This window comes from Manis javanica, chromosome 6 (genome assembly GCF_040802235.1).
Source record: "Manis javanica isolate MJ-LG chromosome 6, MJ_LKY, whole genome shotgun sequence".
Lineage (NCBI taxonomy): Eukaryota > Metazoa > Chordata > Mammalia > Pholidota > Manidae > Manis > Manis javanica.
In genome coordinates, this window is record NC_133161.1 from 140,594,245 (window position 1) to 140,613,845 (window position 19,601).

At 38.9% G+C, this 19,601-nt stretch overlaps 2 protein-coding genes across 2 annotated transcripts; both read right to left on the reverse strand.

The window, feature by feature from the left end:
• Nucleotides 1–1,614: 1,614 nt before the first annotated feature.
• On the reverse strand, nt 1,615–2,562 carry LOC108388570 (olfactory receptor 8G50-like). Its single transcript, XM_037000840.2, has one exon. It carries the CDS (start codon nt 2,560–2,562, stop codon nt 1,615–1,617), a length of 948 nt encoding a protein of 315 aa, XP_036856735.2.
• Nucleotides 2,563–3,135: 573 nt separating this feature from the next.
• LOC118968799 (olfactory receptor 10D3-like) lies at nt 3,136–19,154 on the reverse strand. Its single transcript, XM_073240026.1, has 3 exons — nt 18,253–19,154; nt 16,212–16,233; nt 3,136–3,177 (listed from the first exon to the last, which is right to left on the reverse strand). Exons 1-3 carry the CDS (start codon nt 19,152–19,154, stop codon nt 3,136–3,138), a joined length of 966 nt encoding a protein of 321 aa, XP_073096127.1.
• Nucleotides 19,155–19,601: the final 447 nt, after the last annotated feature.

Here is a 19,601-nt window from a genome sequence, read left to right on the forward strand (position 1 = left end):
GAGATATACACATACAAATATTTTTATAAGATTAAAAAATGGCATATGAAGCTAAGGACTGATTAGCTCATAGGAAGACAAAAGGGAATTTTTTCCTACCTTTCAAAGAGAGGAATAACCTTTACCACTTGTTCCAAATTTGGTTTCATGGGGTAAAATAAAGGGTGAAGTCTCACCAAGTGTTAATGTCACGTGTTTGAAGGCAGCCTGATGACAAAGGAGGCGCTAGGTTACGTCTGTTAGACAAGACCGATGGTTTTTAAAATACACTTTACGCAGATGTAACTGATTCAGCTGAGTGAAGGGGTCAGTAGACCCATGCCCGGCCTCTTGGCCCAGCATAACACAGAGCAGCGGTCAAGAGCGCAATGTTGTTGGAATATCCGTGCTTGTTCCCATTATGCAACCTTTCAGAGGCTTTATTAACTTAGAGGCATCGCGAAAACACAACCGTGACTTGTCATCTGGCAGTGCTTTCAAGACAAAACTGAAATACCTGCACTCCAGTAGTCTGGGGAGCTATTCTAGGGAGAGAGGTGCTGCTACCATAAGCAAGAGAGGATGTGGGGGCTCAGATGCTGGCAGATATCACCAAGAGCTGCTGAAACTTATGGGAACTACCTATTTCTTCCCAGGAGAAATTGCAAGATTTTTCTACCTGCGATGCCCAAGAGCAACAATAGAAACTTCTTGAGAGGTGGGGGAAGAGGGAATTTATTGCTTATACACCCCTTTCCCCACATCAAAGAAACTGATTTTTTTTCCAGAATCGTTACAGTTACCTATACTTACCATTATTCAGAAAGCAATTTCCAATGTTAACTGTCTATGTGAATAAATGGTCTATATGGTTGTAATACTAAAAGAATGTCACTTTTAAATCTGAGACTCTAAAAAAATGCTGAAAGAGAGAGAAATATCTTTTAGGGATAAGAGAAAATAAGTATAGGATAGTCAGGAAAATGGAGATGATAGTATTATCCCAAAACTGTGGAGCAAGGAATATTGTGTGAAGATGTAAGTCAAAATACACGTAATGTATTTCTCACTGCTGCAATATAGTTTTCCATTACAATATAATCTCCTATAATGTAGGAATTATGTCTTATCACCCATCAAATGCTCACATATTCCCCCATATGCACATAAAAAGAACTAAGGATTGAGCTTTGTAGATTCCAAATAGTTTAAAGGATTATTTATTTTAGAGATCACACTTTTAGAAATATATGTTTATGTACTTTTAGCCTAGGAACATGAACTATGAGGAATATCAAAGGATACTGACCAGAAGGACTTTCCCCTGAATTAAGTTAATTAAGTCTTGCTTTAACAAGTGCTATATTCCAGGCAAATAAAGTAAAATCACCCACATAGAGCCTTCAAAGATTTTTAAGAAAATGATCAGAGGTAATACAGATTATTATGGTAGATGGACTCGGGGACATCAAGAAAAGGTACTGCTCTCCATGTGGCTAACTCGGATTCCAGGCCTCTGCCTAGCATTTTTCTTTCAAATAACCGAGGAGTAACAATAACCTCATTACGTGTAGACATACATTGCTGTCTCTGAACTTTCCTTACAAAATCTTCATAGGAAATGATACACTTTTGCTAAGACAAATTACACAGGAAACTTCTTTTTTCAAGGATCTTATTTAGGGCAATTTTGACATCTTTATTCCTGAGGCTGTAGATCAGGGGGTTCAGCATGGGCACAATAATGGTATAAAACAGAGAGGGCACTTTCCCTTGGTCCTCGGAGCTGACTGATGATGGCTGCAGGTACATGACTGCTAAAGAGCCAAAGAAAACAGCAACAGCTGAGATGTGGGAGCTGCAGGTGCTGAAGGCTTTGGACCTGCCCTCTGTGGACCGAATGCGGAGGATGCTGGCAATGATGAAGACATATGAGCCAAGGATAGCCAGGGTTGGGGTAAAGATATTAAATGCACTAAGGCACAAAACTACCACCTTATTGATATAAGTACTGGAGCATGAGAGCTCCAGTAATGGGACAAGATCACAGAAGTAATGGTTGATTATATCAGCCTTGCAGAAAAGCACTCTTAGCATGCAGCCTGTGTGAGCTGTGGCACCAGTCAAGCCCATGATATACACCCCAACTACCATCCAGGAGCAGACCTGATAAGACATGGTGACATTATAAAGCAGTGGGTTACAGATGGCAACATAGCGGTCATATGCCATTGCAGTCAGCATGTGACACTCTGAGATAGCAAAAACAAGAAAGAAATAGAGCTGAGTCATGCATTCAGGGTAGGAGATGATGTTCTTCTCTGCCACAAAGTTCACCAGCATTTTGGGGGTAATGACAGTGGAATGGCAGAGGTCAATGAAGGACAAGCTGCTGAGGAGGTAGTACATGGGGGTGTGCAGGTGAGAACTGAGCCCAATCAGTGTGATCATGCCCAGGTTCCCCACCACCGTGACCACGTAGATTCCTAGGAAGAGGAGGAAGAGGGGCAGCTGGAGCTCTGGCTGCTGCGTTAGTCCAGCGAGGATGAACTCGGTCACCAGGGAGTGATTTCCCGCTGCCATTTTCCTCTGGGAAGAAAAGAAGAAAATTTGCGGTAGGTGTGTGTTGTCCCACCGCACAATGAAGTGGGAAACAGAATTTAAGTCTTTTCAGTGATGTAGTGCCACTTCTCTGCCTGTCTCTGATCTTTGTTAGCTGTCAAAGACCCCAAGATCTCACTAATCAGGGATATGCTAGTAGATATCAAATAGAACTCTCGTTTTTCTTTCTATGCTACAAGAGTAGGTCTCAATACTGCCCAGTCCTTGAACATTCAAAGAACATTTCTGTTAAATTTAAGTATTATAAGAACTTTTATGACTTGTTTATATTCCTATCAACTCTTCTGCAATGCAAATACTGGTATGCCTAATTTAGATATCAGGTAGCTGAAGCTTATGGTGGTTAGATATTCACAGCAATTAATATGAGAGGAAAAATTCAAACTACCAAAGACATGTGAAGTACTGACAATGGTGTATCAACAACTGGTCAGGGCTGGACTCCATGTAGGGAGTATCATGATTACTGGCACCTCTTCAAAAATACAGAAACAGTGGCTCTGGAGAGTAACTGGGTGGCTCACTCTAGGTCTATCATTCAACTTGAGCTCCACATTCAGGAAGGTCATGAGTTTCCTAATAAGAAAAATTCAGAAGTGTGAAACATTGAAATCCAAATCCATTCATCCCCAAAAGATGTAAGGAGTATTCACCATGTGCTGAGTACTTTGTATGACCTCGTGGTCCACGAACCTTTGGGACCTATGTTCTGAGAGACCAGACCTACAGAATATCTATTTTGCAGGATGCTTAGACTATAATAACAATGTGCATGTTTTCTTGGCATCTGTACTCACCTTTCAACCGGAGCTTGTAAGAGAACTCCTTCAGGGCACAAGAGACCAAGAGAGAGAGAATTTCTGTATCTCTGCAATATGGGCTTGGAAGAAAGTTGATGATTCTGAGCACAGCACACCTTGATGACTATTCTTCCTTCAAAATAAAGACACCAAGAGATACCATCGGGGATTATCGATGTGTCCGAAAACAAGGGTATGCATATTTGGAAAGAAATGAAAAGGTTGGAGATATTGCTATTCATTCAGTGCATACCACGTACTGTCCAGGCACTTCTACAAATGGTGTCTGACTTTTTTCCCTCAGAAATCTCACAAATGTATCATTCCCACTTATAGTTGAAAAAAACTGAAATTCAGAGACTTAAATGATTTGTTAATGGTGACTCTGTGGCTTTTCAATGTAGATGTTGATTGCTTCCTAGTAATACACATGAAAAATCTGACAAAGCCACCGAAATAAAAGTGGAAATAATGCACTTGAGCTAATATTGATATTCTTTTGGAAATCCTATTCTTTTAAAACCAAAACATGCATAGAACACACGCTAAAGTCAAAAACCATAAGAGCTTGAGAAAAATAATAACAGTGATACGAACATTTATTGAGTGATTCTGATTAGACCTGAGTGTAATTAAGATCCTACAGAGATGAATCCTATGCTAGTTACTTATCAAAGCATATTGCTTGATGAATAATGTATAGATAAAGGGACACAACTGGGTTCACAGCATGAAATAAAGAAAAGAAAAGATCTTTGTCTTTCCGAAACTGACAATTACAAATAAAGTGTCAGTAAGCACTCGGTGCCATTCTGCCCCTAAAATGTCTGCCTATGGTATTTATGCACACACTGTGCAAATCATGGCTTGAAAAAGGTAAACACAAAGCCAAAATTTAATCTTCTGTATAGTACTGTGTCTCCTGGTTCCAAGACTTTTCTAGAATAATATTAATGGTTATTCTATAGTAAAATAATCTCTATCTGTGGAATTTACCGTGTTCACATGCTTACTAACTTGTTGATTATTGCTTAATGATGTGGAAAGTGTATTTTGGAAGTTTTTAAAAAATAGGTAACGGTTTTCTGCCACTCTTTTATTGTTGACATTGTTTGTCTATAGGCACAGAGTTCCCTCCTGACTGTGAAGACCTCTCTCAGAGTGAGAACCTTAATCTTTAGACAGCAGGACACTGAAAAGTTGTGATTTTTATGTCATTTATCTAGAGTTCAGTGATAGCACCAAGTCAGATGGGTTGCCTTCTTAGGTAAAAATTAATTCAACTTAAAACAAAGTTAATATTAAAAACGTTGTTAACTGATCGATTAGGTGTGCTTCTAACACTTAAGGCTTAGATAATGTTAATATTTCCATAAAATGTTTTGAGCTCTTATAAAAGAAATGCTATGATTCATAGCCAGAATAAGATCATTAAGGCATATCCAAAACTTTTGTTTTTTTAGTTTTACTAGATTAATAGAGTAAAAGAATGTTATAGTTTGGGGTAATTTTGATGTTTAATAAAATATTTTTTGAATTTCTTGGGATAACCTATGAACATGATAAAGGTGTATGTGCAGTAGGTAAAAATACAGGTCAACACATCATAGTTGTATGAATTCATAGAACATCTAAAGGTTAATTGTAAAGTAAGAAATTTCAAGTTATTATTCAAAATAATATAGTCTTATCTTGAAGAGCATTCTGTCAATAACTTGGATAATTCCATGGAAGAAATTATTATGAAATTCATGGATAATGTTAGCAAAGAAAAGAGTAACAAACATTTGTATGATAATAATAATTCAAGGAGATTTAGGCTCTGAGTGTGGACTGATTTAAAAAAGGATGTTAACTGTTATAAGCATGAAGTTGTTTATGAGCACTCAGAATGGAAATGAATAACATAGATGCTCTTCAGAATGACAATCTGGAAGGTGTGGGTAGGGAGACGGGCAATGTCATGCATATATGACTGCACATGACCTATGGGGACAGAGTGAATGTGGTGCTAACCCAGAAGAGAGGTCAGTGAAGGTTGCCAAAACAAACCTGAATCTGGAAGAATGAGTAGAATTAAGCCAGGTCTGGATAACACTCAACATTAAGAAGATCGGCACACAGCTCTTTATGCTCCAAAGATCTGAACTAAGAGGAAAAAATACCTAAGAATGCCTGAAAGTTCATTAGAAGGAACATAATATCCAAATGAGAGAAGGGATAGTCACATAAGATAAACTGCATCTGGTGAGTTGTTCTTAGTTCTGGGGACTGTATTTTATGGTAGCAATTTCCAAATTATAATCATCCAAAGAAACTGAAGATTTGGATCAAAATAATTTATCCCAACTATCTCTATGACTAAGAATAGGAACTGGGATTAGATTTATTGTATGTTACCTCCAAGGGAAGTGCTACAGCCAATGAAATAACTGTCTCACCATCAAAGATCTTGTTAAACATGCCTGAAAGTAGTATGGGTTGAATTATGAAAAAGATAACTGCTCTGTCTGCCCCTTTAAATCCTTTTGACATTTTACAATTAAAAAGCTGTAGAACAGATGGAAGTCACATACTCACCCTCTACTTGAAAACTTTGTCTGGATGACATGTATGCTTTAGACCGAGCAGCCCTAAGGGAAACAGCTCTTGAGTATGATAGTAGCGTAGGCAGATCAAAATAGAAATTCCTGGCCTTTCACTTATGAAACTAAATGCAGATATTAATTCCTGAGTTGTTTACAAAGTTACTCTTTATCAAAAAGCATGATTCCCATTGTGGCTTCTTCGTAATACTACCAGAGCCACTTGCCAAACTGACATGTTTTTACCTAGGGTATCAACATATGAGAGTTATCACCAAAAATAGATGGAATTGCCTCTGAGATTTTCTTTCACCAGGGATGAGCTATTTGGGCAGAGATGCAATTAAAATTTACCTTTTTAACCCTTTGTTGATACTCTCATTAGCTCCCTTGTGTATGATATTCTCTGTGTTGAAACAGTACCAATTATTAGGTTAAGGGCTAGAAATGAAAGCCTTGCAGGCATTTTTTTCCTAGAAAGTCTTTATGACAACAGTTTCTTATCTGAATATAATTTCCGAAATATTTGAAGCCATGATTTCAATTATTTTCTACTTATTTAAGGTTTGGGGAAATCATTAATTATATATAATTGCTAGTTGCTCTTTATACCTTTCCACACAGTTGATTTTTATGTGCATAAATCATTGTTTATAATGACAATATCTGGGTTTATTAAACACTATGTGGCACATGTCATTCTAATCTTGTTACATTTGCTGAGTTATTTGATTGTTACAACAGCTCAATGCGGATACTGTTAGGTTGGATCAGGTAGCAATTTCACAAGATTCAGCCTAATATTCAATATTTAATATTTAAAAAACAAAAGAGCTGAGGCTTGAAAGTTAAGTAATTTACCCAAGCTTACCAAGATGGTAGGTTGCAGTTCAGTTTGTTCATAAAATTATTATATTTGGTATATTTCATATACTTTAAAGCATCAATCATTTATTTATTCACTTAATCAACATGCAATATGCCATAGTATATGTCAGGACATAAACTCAGAAATGCAACCTGGATGTTTTAAAACATGTTTACAATAGAAATTAATGCACATATAGTAAACAAACAGTACTTACTTAATGTCAAATCATTTTAAAGTAGTCTCCTGCTTTATACTTAATATATTTATATGCACTAGAATTATTCTCACTTTATGGATAAAGCAAATGTAGCCCAGAAGGTTCCATAAAGACGTTATAAATAATTAAGTATCAACAACAGCTATAAACAAAGACCACCCCTGGCAAACTGAGAAGTGCTTACCTTATGTAGAAAAAACTGATCTGTTATGACCCAATATTGGTAAAATGATTCAAGCATTCATTCAAAAATACTTATCTTCCTGTTACACAAAAAGCTTTATGATGAACAAATTAAATATAAAAGAATTACTGTCCAGGGTTATGCTATGCTTCCAAGTATGATAACCACTATGCCTGTGTGGCTCTTCACTTTCTTTGTTACACTGGCCCATTTCAATAACCAATAGCCACCTGTAGCTAATGACTATAATATCAGAGAAGGCGGCAGAGAACATTTCCATCACTTCCAAAAATTCTATTGGATTTTGCTGGGTCAGTGGAAGAGGGAGAAATTGATGAAAAATCCACCACATGTAATATAATAAAAGTGGTAACTGCTAAGGAAGACAGGTCTATCGCTGGAACGAATATTCAAATACATATTTCAATGAACTGCTGGGGGCTGACTGCAGACTGGCAACGCTGTGAGAAATCCCTGGGGTCCTTAGTCGTCAGGGTACCCACACTTACAGGCTTTCCCTTTTAGGAGTCTACCAGGCCTCCATGGTGATGATATGAAACATGCCCTGTTGGCCCTGGCAGGGGATACAGAGTAACCACCTTGGTATCCTTGGTACCCACTCAATCTCTTCTCTCCCAAGACACCTAGCCTCCAGAGGGAAGGAATTGGACAGAGACACACTGAGAAACTTTCCCCCATGGGAGGAAGGAATTCTGCCCTATTTCTGGTCTTCCTGTCTCATCAAAGGGAAATAAAAATAGGCCAAAGGGAGAGGTCTTCAGGAATAGACTGGGAATGATGCAGCTCGGTAAGGGAGGAGTGCGTAAACTGTGACCCCTGGTGGAGGTCACATCCTTTGGAAGGTCACATCCCTGAGAGACAGGCCACAATGAGCCTCATTCAGGAGATTAGGGGACTCTCCCTCATGGGGCACCCACCACTCCAACAGCCCTGCAGCACGCTAAAAGTGGGCTACAGAGGGAACGGGTCATGACACAGATTATCTCTGAGGAGCAGTGCAAAGAGAAGACCCAAAGCCAAGAGAGCAGACAAAAACAAGGACAATAGAGAAATATGAAGTCTCTGATTCCTAGAACTACAACACACATCACACAGCGTCATTTCCAGTCAGACTAATACAAATCTCCACACTTAAAGGCCCATTTACATCAAGACCTATTTAAAGATATGATATGCTTGGCTTTCAACAAAATCACAAGACACTCCAGATGGAAAAGAACAAAAAAAACCTTCTGCAGAGACCAAGCAAGCATGAGAACTAAATGTTGATATAACGGGGAAACTGGAATTACCAGAGAATTTTTTAAAATTAAGATGATTCACTTAGCCCGCAGCTTTTTTTTCTTAAATGTGTTACTAAAGTTCTGACGTAGATTATTTATTGAGGTCCCTTAATGTCAAGATTTGTAACTACGTGTATACAGAAACCTATGATTTATTTTGGAGTCTGTATTATTTTTGTGGCATTCTTCTAATTGGCTTTTGCTGTCAGGAACTATAAAGATAATGATCGGTGAAGGTGAGTCAGAGTGGTTCTTACAGATGTGAAATGACAACGTGGTGCCTCCCGGGTATTTCTTAAAAGATGTAAGTTGATACCCAGAGAGTGAAGTTCATCCATGATTTCTGTTAACTCCTAGGTGGGTTTAAAAGTCTCACATGTGTGGCATCAAAAGCTCGATTCTTCATGAACAGTAGATCAATAAGGAAAGAAAGATGTTTGCAGTAGGAAGTGTGTAGCCCACCAAGAACCTTCCAAAGCCTGGTGACCCAGCCTGGGCAGAAGCATACCATAGCCAATCACCATATTGTCCATAACTTTGCCAAATGAGTCCAAGAAGAAGGAAAAAACCAGGGCCTCAGTCTGGTTCAGTGTTCTTTATTTATTATATTCTTTATTGTATATTGCTATGGACATTCAAAAATGAACTATATTTCTTCCAAGGTTATTTCCATTTTTTTTCAAGCATTAAGAAAATTGGAATCTGCAGAACAAGGGGTTGAATTACACATGTAAGGACGAGGTGATGAACAGAGCATATAAATGTCTTTCTTGGAAAGCTTGACAAGGTTATAACGGATGATTTAGTTTTCAGTGGACTGACTGGCAGCCTCTTGTTGCCTATGTGGTTCTAAGCATTTTAAATAAGGAACTTGCCATTATTCCTGCTCTGTAGACTTTGCCACATCCAGTCTCAGCTTTGTTATTTCCTTGGACTGAAAATGTACCCAAGACCCACAATTCTTCTGCCACTCACTGCAGGAGTCTGTTCATTCTCTCAGGACCTGAGGAGCTCTGAGATTAATTATAAAGTTGAGTTGTCTGTTAGAGGAAGCTTAAAAAGTTAATCATTGAGCAAAAATAAGTCTGATGTTGTATTAATCATAATCTCCATAGGCTCTAATTCTCTCAGGGTATGAATTCAGTTCAGGAAGGAGCATTTAAACTGAACCTAAATTGTTCTCAGTGCCTATCATTGTACAGCAACAGTGTCTTTATTTTGACTCCTTTTCTATTCTTGAGAGCTAATTTAAAGCCAGCTCCACATAGACACGTCATTTAGAAGCAACATCAGCCTACGTATCCACAGTGGTATCAGATTCACTCTTGCTGATGGATGGACTCACTTCCTTTTTGTATGAAAAGACTATTTCATTCTCTATTCTAGCTGGGCCCAGCAAGAGTAGGCAAGAGTTTGCATTTCGTGTCAGCTTCAGGCCACGGGTTGACCTCTGCCACCCTTGACTCCTGGGTTATTGTTTTCGGAAATAGTTCTGTCTGGGAGAGGAAGGAAGAAAAGACATTCCGGCCACTACATGAACAGTGTGTACGCCACACCCAGGCTCGGCGTGACTTCTACTTCTCCCAAAGGCTGTGCCTTGTGATGGGCCGTTCAATTACAATTATTTCCTCCATGCGAGCAGAACTTCACCGTATATAAAAACACATTCTTCGTATTACTATTTTCAGTGAAGGCTTGATATGAATTGTGAGTCCTGTTTTACAGGTGAAGAAAATAAAACTATGTGAACATTAGCGATTTTTCTCCCCACAGTTGGGCTTGGAGTTACCTTTCATGGAAGTTTGATTCGTTTGTGTGTTTGTTGTTTTTCACAAATTCACTTTCTTTAATAGATATCCAGATTGCCTATCTTCTCTTACATAAACTTTGATAATTCATAAAATTGGTCTTTTTCCACATAGGTTATTTAGGCTTGCCATTAACAAAAGTCAGCTTGCTAATAACATCGGGAAGGCTTAGGATGACAGAAGTGCACACAGAGAACTTCCGGATTATATTCTATTTCCTATATCCTATATCCTATAAGTTTTCAAAACCAACTGCTTTGTAATGTTAGCACTACTTTGCTTTAAATTTGCTTTCAAATTATTTTTAAATAACGCTAAAAAGTGAAAGATTTAGGCTTACCTTTGTAAACATTCCTCAATTTTTATAACCATGTACATGGCATGCATATTTAGCAAAATAAATAAAAACTTGGATATAATTGATATTATATACTTTAACATTGTTCTGAAATATCAGAATTTGATATTTCATGAATATCTTTGATGAAAACAATTTCTTAAGTTCAATATGGCCCAGACATGTACTATTAATGTCAGTCCATTTATTCTTGTTATTAAATTGGATCTCAACATCATTTTCCCCGTGTTTCTTATTTTAACAATTAGTTCAATACGTGTATAATTACATTTAAGTAATGAAGAAGACAGTTTCAAAGTTCAGTTAAAATAACCAGTCATGTTATTTAGCATATGACCAACAAATCAGTGACTGAAACATGAAGATATATTCCCATGTCCCTAAATAGCTGAACTTGTCCGCTGAAACCACACATGGAGGTTTTTAAAGGTTTTATTTAAAGAAAGCATGTTAAATTTTTTCATGAATGTTTTTGTGTTTAAGAATCATATTGAAACAAGTGCACCATTGCTATCCTTATTGGGATCATTTTTGAGAATTTCTGGGAGTTTTCAAATTCCCAATTTGAAAATGTCACTGAGTAACTCAGAATATCTTCTGCAACACTCAGAATCCACCCTAACGTTTCCGGGAGCAGGAAGGACACTCTTTACAACCATACCATCCCATTGCCGATGATCTTCAGTTAAAGCCTTCTTGGGTCTTCCAGCAAATGCGCTCTGCTTTGCTCTTTGTAATCTACCAAATTAACTGAATCCCTATTTCATTCAGCACCCCTTTGTGAATTTGCGACCATCTGTCTTTTCTGCCTTATCTTTATCTCAAAAGTCTAATTTCCAAAACTCATTCCTCATGTACCCTGTGTCTCTGGATTCTTAACACGTCCCCATGCTGGTTTGTCAAAGTGCCCCTGAAAGTGTGATTTTAGACTTGGAGGCAATATTTCAGGTACAGTGGCACTTAGATTGTGCCTGGGACATAGAAGTCTCAACACGTGTCTACTGATGAGTGATTTCTCCTTTCCTCAGTCTTTTCTTCTTTTCTTTGTTACTGTCATTTTGCTCTTCATGCTCAGGATTCGTTCCTTCTATGCCACCTCTTCCAGCTGGGGAGGTGAGATAAGGAGAGTATGAAGGGGGGAATACACGACTCTGCAAACGAATTCATTTGCATTGGAAAAAACAGAATGGCATTGTTTAAATTTCTCCACTAGTAGCTCCTCCAAGAGAGAATGATCTGGAAGAGATATAAGAAAACAGTGCTTCCTTTGCAGATGAGAGTAGCTGAGAAAGAGGACTCTAGTGATAAAATGCTGTGGTGGGCTGAGGAGAATATGGGAGGTAAAAGCCTGATCATTGCTAGGTGCTCCTTTTTCCTCTCTGTCCTCTTTGGCAACACGAGAACCATTTTCTTCAGTTATACTTTGGTTCTTTTCTTTCAATTCCATAGACCAGATAACAAGGACACATGTCAACCTTTTCCAATTGTCTATTGCATAATTACAAAATTATAAAGGAATATGCTTAAGCATCAATAAAGAAAAGTAATACTGATTTAAGGGTAACAGTTACACAATCATCTACCTAAGACCATGACAGCCATAATTATTGACTACTTCTCCAGAAAAGGTCAAAATCAGTAGTCGTGTGATTATGCCAGAGTGTTCTATAACTTCTGGCTCTTGTCCTTTGGAATGAATGTGTATCTTACATTCTTCCAGAGAATACAGAATGGTGAAAGAGGAACTCTAATATTGTAGCCCTTTGAATGTTCTGGTCCCTTGAAATCATGGCATTTTCTTGGGTGTGATTTTATGGGTAAACAGGAGACAAGTTAGCCCAATGCACCTAGAAAGAAGGCTATATATTGATATATGTCTATAACTATACCTCTATCTCTCATCTATCCATCTTGTCAGACCAGGACCAACTCTAGTAGCCAAGCTTACCCTAATAGCCTGTTAGCCCAGTTAGTTAATAAGGACTAGACGGCTGCCAGAAGAGATGGAGTAGGACTGAAATGTGTAGGGTGCACGGAGAACTATCACCACTAGCTGTCAGAGTTTGCGTATCTGTGAAGCATAGGGGAGTCAAAAACTCCATGACTTAATGGCACTAATATTTTGCCCTCTCAGCATTCTCAGAGGCCTGTTCCCAAAACTGAATGAGCCACAATAACTCACACACACACACACACACACACACACACACACACACACACACTCCCCATAGTATCCTTTAGTACTGAGCAGTCAGACTAAAGGCATCAGGAGGAGATTCCTGTCTAGTACACTGCTAAACTGATTAAATAATCATATCTTGTGGTTGAGTTTGATAGTGTTGTCAAAAGAATATTCCAAGGTGCCTACCCATGTTCCCTGGGTGCTTTATGGGTGGAAAGCCAATGGAGAGATCAATACTGACGGGGAAGCTCAGAAACTTTTGAGGTGAGTGGAAATTGTTTTCATGGAACAAGAATAATGACCACTGACCTTCATACCCAAGAACATTGGCTACAAAGGCATCTCTGCTACAAGAACCAGAGGAATCGGTACATTTCTGGTTATTGGCATGAATCTTTTCCAGATGGACCTCTGGTGGGAGCCATGCTACTCAGGCTGTTTGACAAAGTCCGGGCCCGAGGAGGGCCCCCACAAAGCAGGGGTCCTGGCAGCTGGCTCCCTCTATTACCTGCCTTCATAGTTTTTGATAGCTATAATAGTCCTGGGTTTTTTCTTACCTGTATTCATACCCTGGGCTCAATCTTTCTTTGATAAGTTAACCAGAACCGATGGGGACACTGATTTCCCAGCAGGTTTGCAGAATAATAATTCCGAGAAACATAATGGAACATAGAGAGAAAATGAGATGCAGAAAGAACAAAAGTAAAAGGTTAATAATTACAAAAAAGCCTCAAGAATTATGCCCCCTTTTTTGTAATAGCACTAATGTGAGTAATGAGGAATTCTTAAAGAAAATTCAGCATAAGGAAATCAAGGATCCAGGCCCTTGGAAAAGCCCCCTGATGCAAGAGGCTAATGAAGGCCTAGGTAATATAAATAGAGCTGTTCCCACTGTAGCAGGACCACATGGCCCCGCTTATTTTATAGGAGGAAGATTTTGGTATTTCCCTAGAGGAAGAAAATTCATGAGCAATATAGAGAAGTGTACTTTGTTTCCCACAGCACCCTATGAAGGAGTATATGATGAAGATATGAATTTGTGCTATTGGATTGATTATAAGATGGTTTGATTTAGTTTTGTTTCATTATGGGAAAGAATTAAAAGAGGGAAGAAACCTTGGTGTCTTTGGACACGCCAAGCACATAAAGTGTGGATAGAAATATGGAATAAACGGTGTAGAAAAATTAAGTGTAGTTATAAGGCCTTTAGAAGATGAAATTGTAATGTGAATTATTATAGTAAGTGAACTTTGATTGAACTCTTGCACCTGTTCTTTCCCCATTGCACGCATCATGTGTTCTGGTGAACATGATTTGCATAAAAATGAGACAGTGTTTAAAAATAATTATATTAAGAATTGCATGTATAAGGAAATAGAAAGACCAGCTGTCTGTAAATGAGGGTGGTCACCCAGAATAAGAAAGAAACAGAAAGTCAGAAACAAGAAAGGAAAAATCACAATGGACCCCACAGAAATACAAAGAATTATTAGAGAGTACTATGAAAACCTATATGCTAATAAGCTGAGAAAACTAGGAGAAATGGACAACTTCCTAGAAAAATACAACCTTCCAAGACTGACCCAGAAAGAAACAGAAAATCTAAACAGACCAATTACCAGCAATGAAATTGAAGTGGTAATCAAAAAACTACCAAAGAACAAAACCTCCGGGCCAGAAGGATTTACCTCAGAATTTTATCAGACATACAGAGAAGACATAATACCCATTCTCCTTAAAGTTTTCCAAAAAATAGAAGAGGAGGGAGTACTCCCAAACTCATTCTATGAAGCCAACATCACCCTAATACCAAAACCAGGCAAAGACCCCACCAAAAAAGAAAACTACAGACCAATATCCCTAATGAACGTAGATGCAAAAATACTCAACAAAATATTAGCAAACCTAATTCAAAAATACATCAAAAAGATCATACACCATGACCAAGTGGGATTCATCCCAGGGATGCAAGGATATTACAACATTCGAAAATCCATCAACATCATCCACCACATCAACAAAAAGAAAGAAAAAAACCACATGATCATCTCCATAGATGTTGAAAAAGCATTCGATAAAATTCAACATGCATTCATGATAAAAACTCTCAACAAAATGGGTATAGAGGGCAGATACCTCAACATAATAAAGGCCATATATGATAAACCCTCAGCCAACATCATACTGAACAGCGAGAAGCTGAAAGCTTTTCCTCTGAGATCGGGAACAAGACAGGGATGCCCACACTCCCGACTGTTATTCAGCATAGTACTGGAAGTCCTAGCCACGGCAATTAGACAAAACAAAGAAATACAAGGAATCCAGATTGGTAAAGAAAAAGTTAAACTGTCACTATTTGCAGATGACATGATATTGTACATAAAAAACCCTAAAGACTCCACTCCAAAACTACTAGAGCTGATATCAGAATTCAGCAATGTTGCAGGATACAAAATTAACACACAGAAATCTGTGGCTTTCCTATACACTAACAATAAACTAATAGAAAGAGAAATCAGGAAAACAATTCCATTCACAATAGCATTAAAAAGAATAAAATACCGAGGAATAACCCTAACCAAGGAAGTGAAAGACCTATACCCGGAAAACTATAAGACAATCTTAAGAGAAATTAAAGAGGTCACTAACAAATGGAAACTCATCCCATGCTCGTGGCTAGGAAGAATTAATATCGTCAAAATGGCCATCCTACCCAAAGCAATATACAGATTCAATGCAATCCCTATCAAACTACCAACAACATTATTCAATGAACTGGAACAAATAGTTCAAAAATTCATATTGAAACACCAAAGACCCCGAATAGCCAATGCAATCCTGAGAAGGAAGAATAAAGTGGGGGGTGGGGGGGATCTCACTCTCCAACTTCAATCTCTACTACAAAGCCACAGTAATCAAGACAATTTGGTACTGGCAGAAGAACAGACCCATAGACCAATGGAACAGAATAGAGACTCCAAACATTAACCCAAACATATATGGTCAACTAATATTCGATAAAGGGGCCATGGACATACAATGGCAAAATGACAGTCTCTTCAACAGATGGTGCTGGCAAAACTGGACAGCTACATGTAAGAGAATGAAACTGGATCACTGTCTAACCCCATACACAAAAGTAAATTCAAAATGGATCAAAGACTTGAATGTAAGTCATGAAACCATAAAACTCTTAGAAAAAAACATAGGCAATAATCTCTTAGACATAAACGTGAGTGACCTCTTCTTGAACATATCTCCCTGGGCAAGGGAAACAAATGCAAAAATGAACAAGTGGGACTATATCAAGCTGAAAAGCTTCTGTCCAGCAAAGGACACCATCAATAGAACAAAAAGGTATCCTACAGTATGGGAGAATATATTCGTAAATGACAGATCCGATAAAGGGTTGACATCCAAAATATATAAAGAGCTCACACACCTCAACAAACAAAAAGCAAATAACCCAATTAAAAAATGGGCAGAGGAGCTGAATAGGCAGTTCTCTAAAGAAGAAATTCAGTTGGCCAACAGACACATGAAAAGATGCTCCACATTGCTTGTCATCAGAGAAATGCAAATTAAAACCACAGTGAGATATCATCTCATACCAGTAAGGATGGCTACCATCTAAAAGACAAACAACAACAAATGTTGGCAAGGTTGTGGAGAAAGGGGAACCCTCCTACACTGCTGGTGGGAATGTAAATTAGTTCAGCCATTGTGGAAAGCAGTATGGAGGTTCCTCAAAATGCTCAAAATAGAAATACCGTTTGACCCAGGAATTCCACTTCTAGGAATTTACCCCAAGAATGCAGCACTCCAGTTTGAAAAAGACAGATGCACCCCTATGTTTATTGCTGCACTGTTTACAATAGCCAAGAATTGGAAGCAACCTAAGTGTCCATCAGTAGATGAATGGATAAAGAGGATGTAGTATATATACACAATGGAATATTACTCAGCCATAAGAAAAAAACAAATCCTACCATTCGCAACAACATGAATGGAGCTAGAGGGTATTATGCTCAGTGAAATAAGCCAGGCAGAGAAAGACAAATACCAAATGATTTCACTCATATGGGGAATATAAGAACAAAAGAAAACTGAAGGAACAAAACAGCAGCAGAAGCACAGAACCCAAGAATGGACTAACAGTTACCAAAGGGAAAGGGACTGGGGAGGACAGGTGGGAAGGGAGGGATAAGGGTGGGAAAAAAAGAAAGGGGGCATTATGATTAGCATGTATAGTGTGTGGGGGGCACGGGGAGGGCTGTGCAACACAGGGAAGACAAGCAGTGATTTTACAGCATCTTACTATGTTGATGGACAGTGACTGTGAACAGGGATGTGGGGGGAACTTGGTGAAGGGGGGAGCCTAGTACACATAATGTCCTTCATATAATTGTAGATTAATGATACCAAAATAAAATTTAAAAATAAAAGAAAGAAACAGGAAGGAAAAAAGATCGTATCATCACTGATCAAAGGATAAATAAACATTGTAACATTATTGATCAAAGAGTGAATGTCTAGAAATAATCATATAAATAAAACACTACTGGCACACTCCCTAGGAGCTGTGACTAGGAGATGATTCCAGCTTGACTCAGTGTCTGACTGCTTATTTTCCCTCACCGTTTCGCAGACCCCATCCTGCACCTTCGGGCATCCCACCCATCAGCTGGAGCTGGACTCCAGCAGACCTCATGCAATGAGCAGTTGTCACTGGTGTGCTTTGGCTGCAGACTTATCCTTAACGTTGTGCTCACTGTGTCCATAACATACAGCCGGTCAGTGCGCACCTTTGATCAATAATTCAATGTGTGCACTGGTGTGAAACTAGCCTACATCAGAATCCTCTCTTAAACCATTATCAACATAGCCTTAAAAAAAGTGTTTTTGAATTCAGCTAAACTCTATGACAGGGTTTACCAAACTATGGGGGATATCCCGACTACTGCCTGCTTTCATGTAAATTAAGTTGTTTGCACCAAGCCTCACCCATTTACTTCTGTATTTTTCTGTGGCTGTTTTCATACTGCCATAACAGAGTTTAGCATTTGCCTCAGAGATTGTATGGTTCAAAGCCTAAAAGATTTACTGTCTTTTCCTTTATTGAAGAATGTTTGCTGATGCCTGGTCTTTTATTAGAAGGAGAAGATGTCACAGGTTTGGAATAATAGGAATTCTTTTTCAACTGCATTTAGGAAAAGAAGACCCTTATAACTGTGATAGGTATGTTTTTAAAAATTAATTTAATGCACAAACAGGAAGAAAAACATCAGTTTTACCCCCAAGAGAACTAGAAACCTTCTGAAAAAATCTGTCCCCTGGCCAGGTTCTTCAAGGCTCCCTTGACATCTTTGTTTCTCAGAGTGTAGATGGTGGGGTTCAACATGGGGGTGACAACATTGCCAAAGATTTGTACTGGAGTTACCAGCACCTCACTTAAAGAGGGCTGGGTATAGATGAGGGCACAGGGCCCAAAGAACAGCGTGACCACTGAAAGGTGGGAGGCACAGGTAGAGGCTGCCTTGCGCCTCCCTTCCGCAGACTGCATCTTTATGACTGCAAGGACAATACGGACGTAGGAAACAAGGATGAGCAGGAAACATGTCATGGGCACAAGGCCGATGTTGGTGAAGCTCACTGTCTCAATGATGACGGTATTCCCACAGGCCAGTTTGACCACAGGGAAGATGTCACAAAAGAAATAGTCTACTTTGTTAGACCCACAGTATGGCAGTTGGAAAGTCAGCGTAGTTAGAATCGTGGCATGAAAAGAGCTGGTAAACCAGGTACCAGCAGCCAGCAGGGCACACACCCGGTGGTTCATGATGACGGTGTATCGCAGTGGGTGGCAGATGGCAGCAAATCGGTCATATGCCATCACCGTGTAGAGCAGGCACTCAGTGCTGCCTAGGAAGTGGTAGAAAAAGACCTGACACATGCAACCACCCATGGAGATGACTTGGTTCCTCACCAGCAGGTTAGCCAACATCTTTGGGGTGCTCACAGAAGAGAAACTGATGTCCAGCACAGAGAGGTTACAAAGAAAGAAATACATAGGAGTGTGGAGGTGAGAATCAGACACCACAGCGACAAGGATGAGCAGGTTTCCTAGCAGAGTGCAGAGGTAGAAGATCAAGAACACAGAAAAGAGCATAGTTTCCCATCCCTCTGTGTGGGGGATGCCCAACAGGATGAACTCTGTAACCAAAGTCTGGTTTTTTATCGCCATGGAAGTTAGATTGTATCCTGGAAAGGAGGAAAAATGAGAGCAAGTTAATTAATCAAGGCATGAAATTCCACTGCTTGCTACCAATATATTGACAAAAAAACAAGAAAATCATGCACTGTAACAGCAAAAGCACAGTGTTTATTGTCGCTCAGACTGCAGGAGCAGCGTGCACCCCAGAAGGAGGTGCAGTCTCAGGTGAAGACTGAGTTCAGGCAACTTGACTAGTTTATGCACAGATATTATTTTTCTATTATCTAATAGAAAAAATCAAATTACAAAGGGAATAGAAGTAATGAGAACTGGAAAGAAGGGAAAAGTCCGTGAGAGGACAATGAAAAGAGAATAGAAAAAAGGGAAAAGATTAGACACACTTATAGTTTACATAGAATTTTCATAGCCATGTTTTAGTTAAGCCTTAATTGAATCCTGCAAGATAGGCACAGCAGC

What these genes read in the sequence shown, in the direction of transcription:
- LOC108388570 (XM_037000840.2), bottom strand. Translation starts at nt 2,562, where the DNA reads ATGGCAGCGGGAAATCACTCCCTGGTGACCGAGTTCATCCTCGCTGGA.
- LOC118968799 (XM_073240026.1), bottom strand. Translation starts at nt 19,154, where the DNA reads ATGGCGATAAAAAACCAGACTTTGGTTACAGAGTTCATCCTGTTGGGC. An exon ending in GTCAAGGGAGCCTTGAAGAA is followed by an intron (nt 16,234 to 18,252) that starts CCTGGCCAGGGG and finishes CCTTTGCTGGAC; the next exon opens with AGAAGCTTTTCAGCTTGATA. An exon ending in AAGCTTTTCAGCTTGATATA is followed by an intron (nt 3,178 to 16,211) that starts GTCCCACTTGTT and finishes TTTTCTTATTAG; the next exon opens with GAAACTCATGACCTTCCTGA.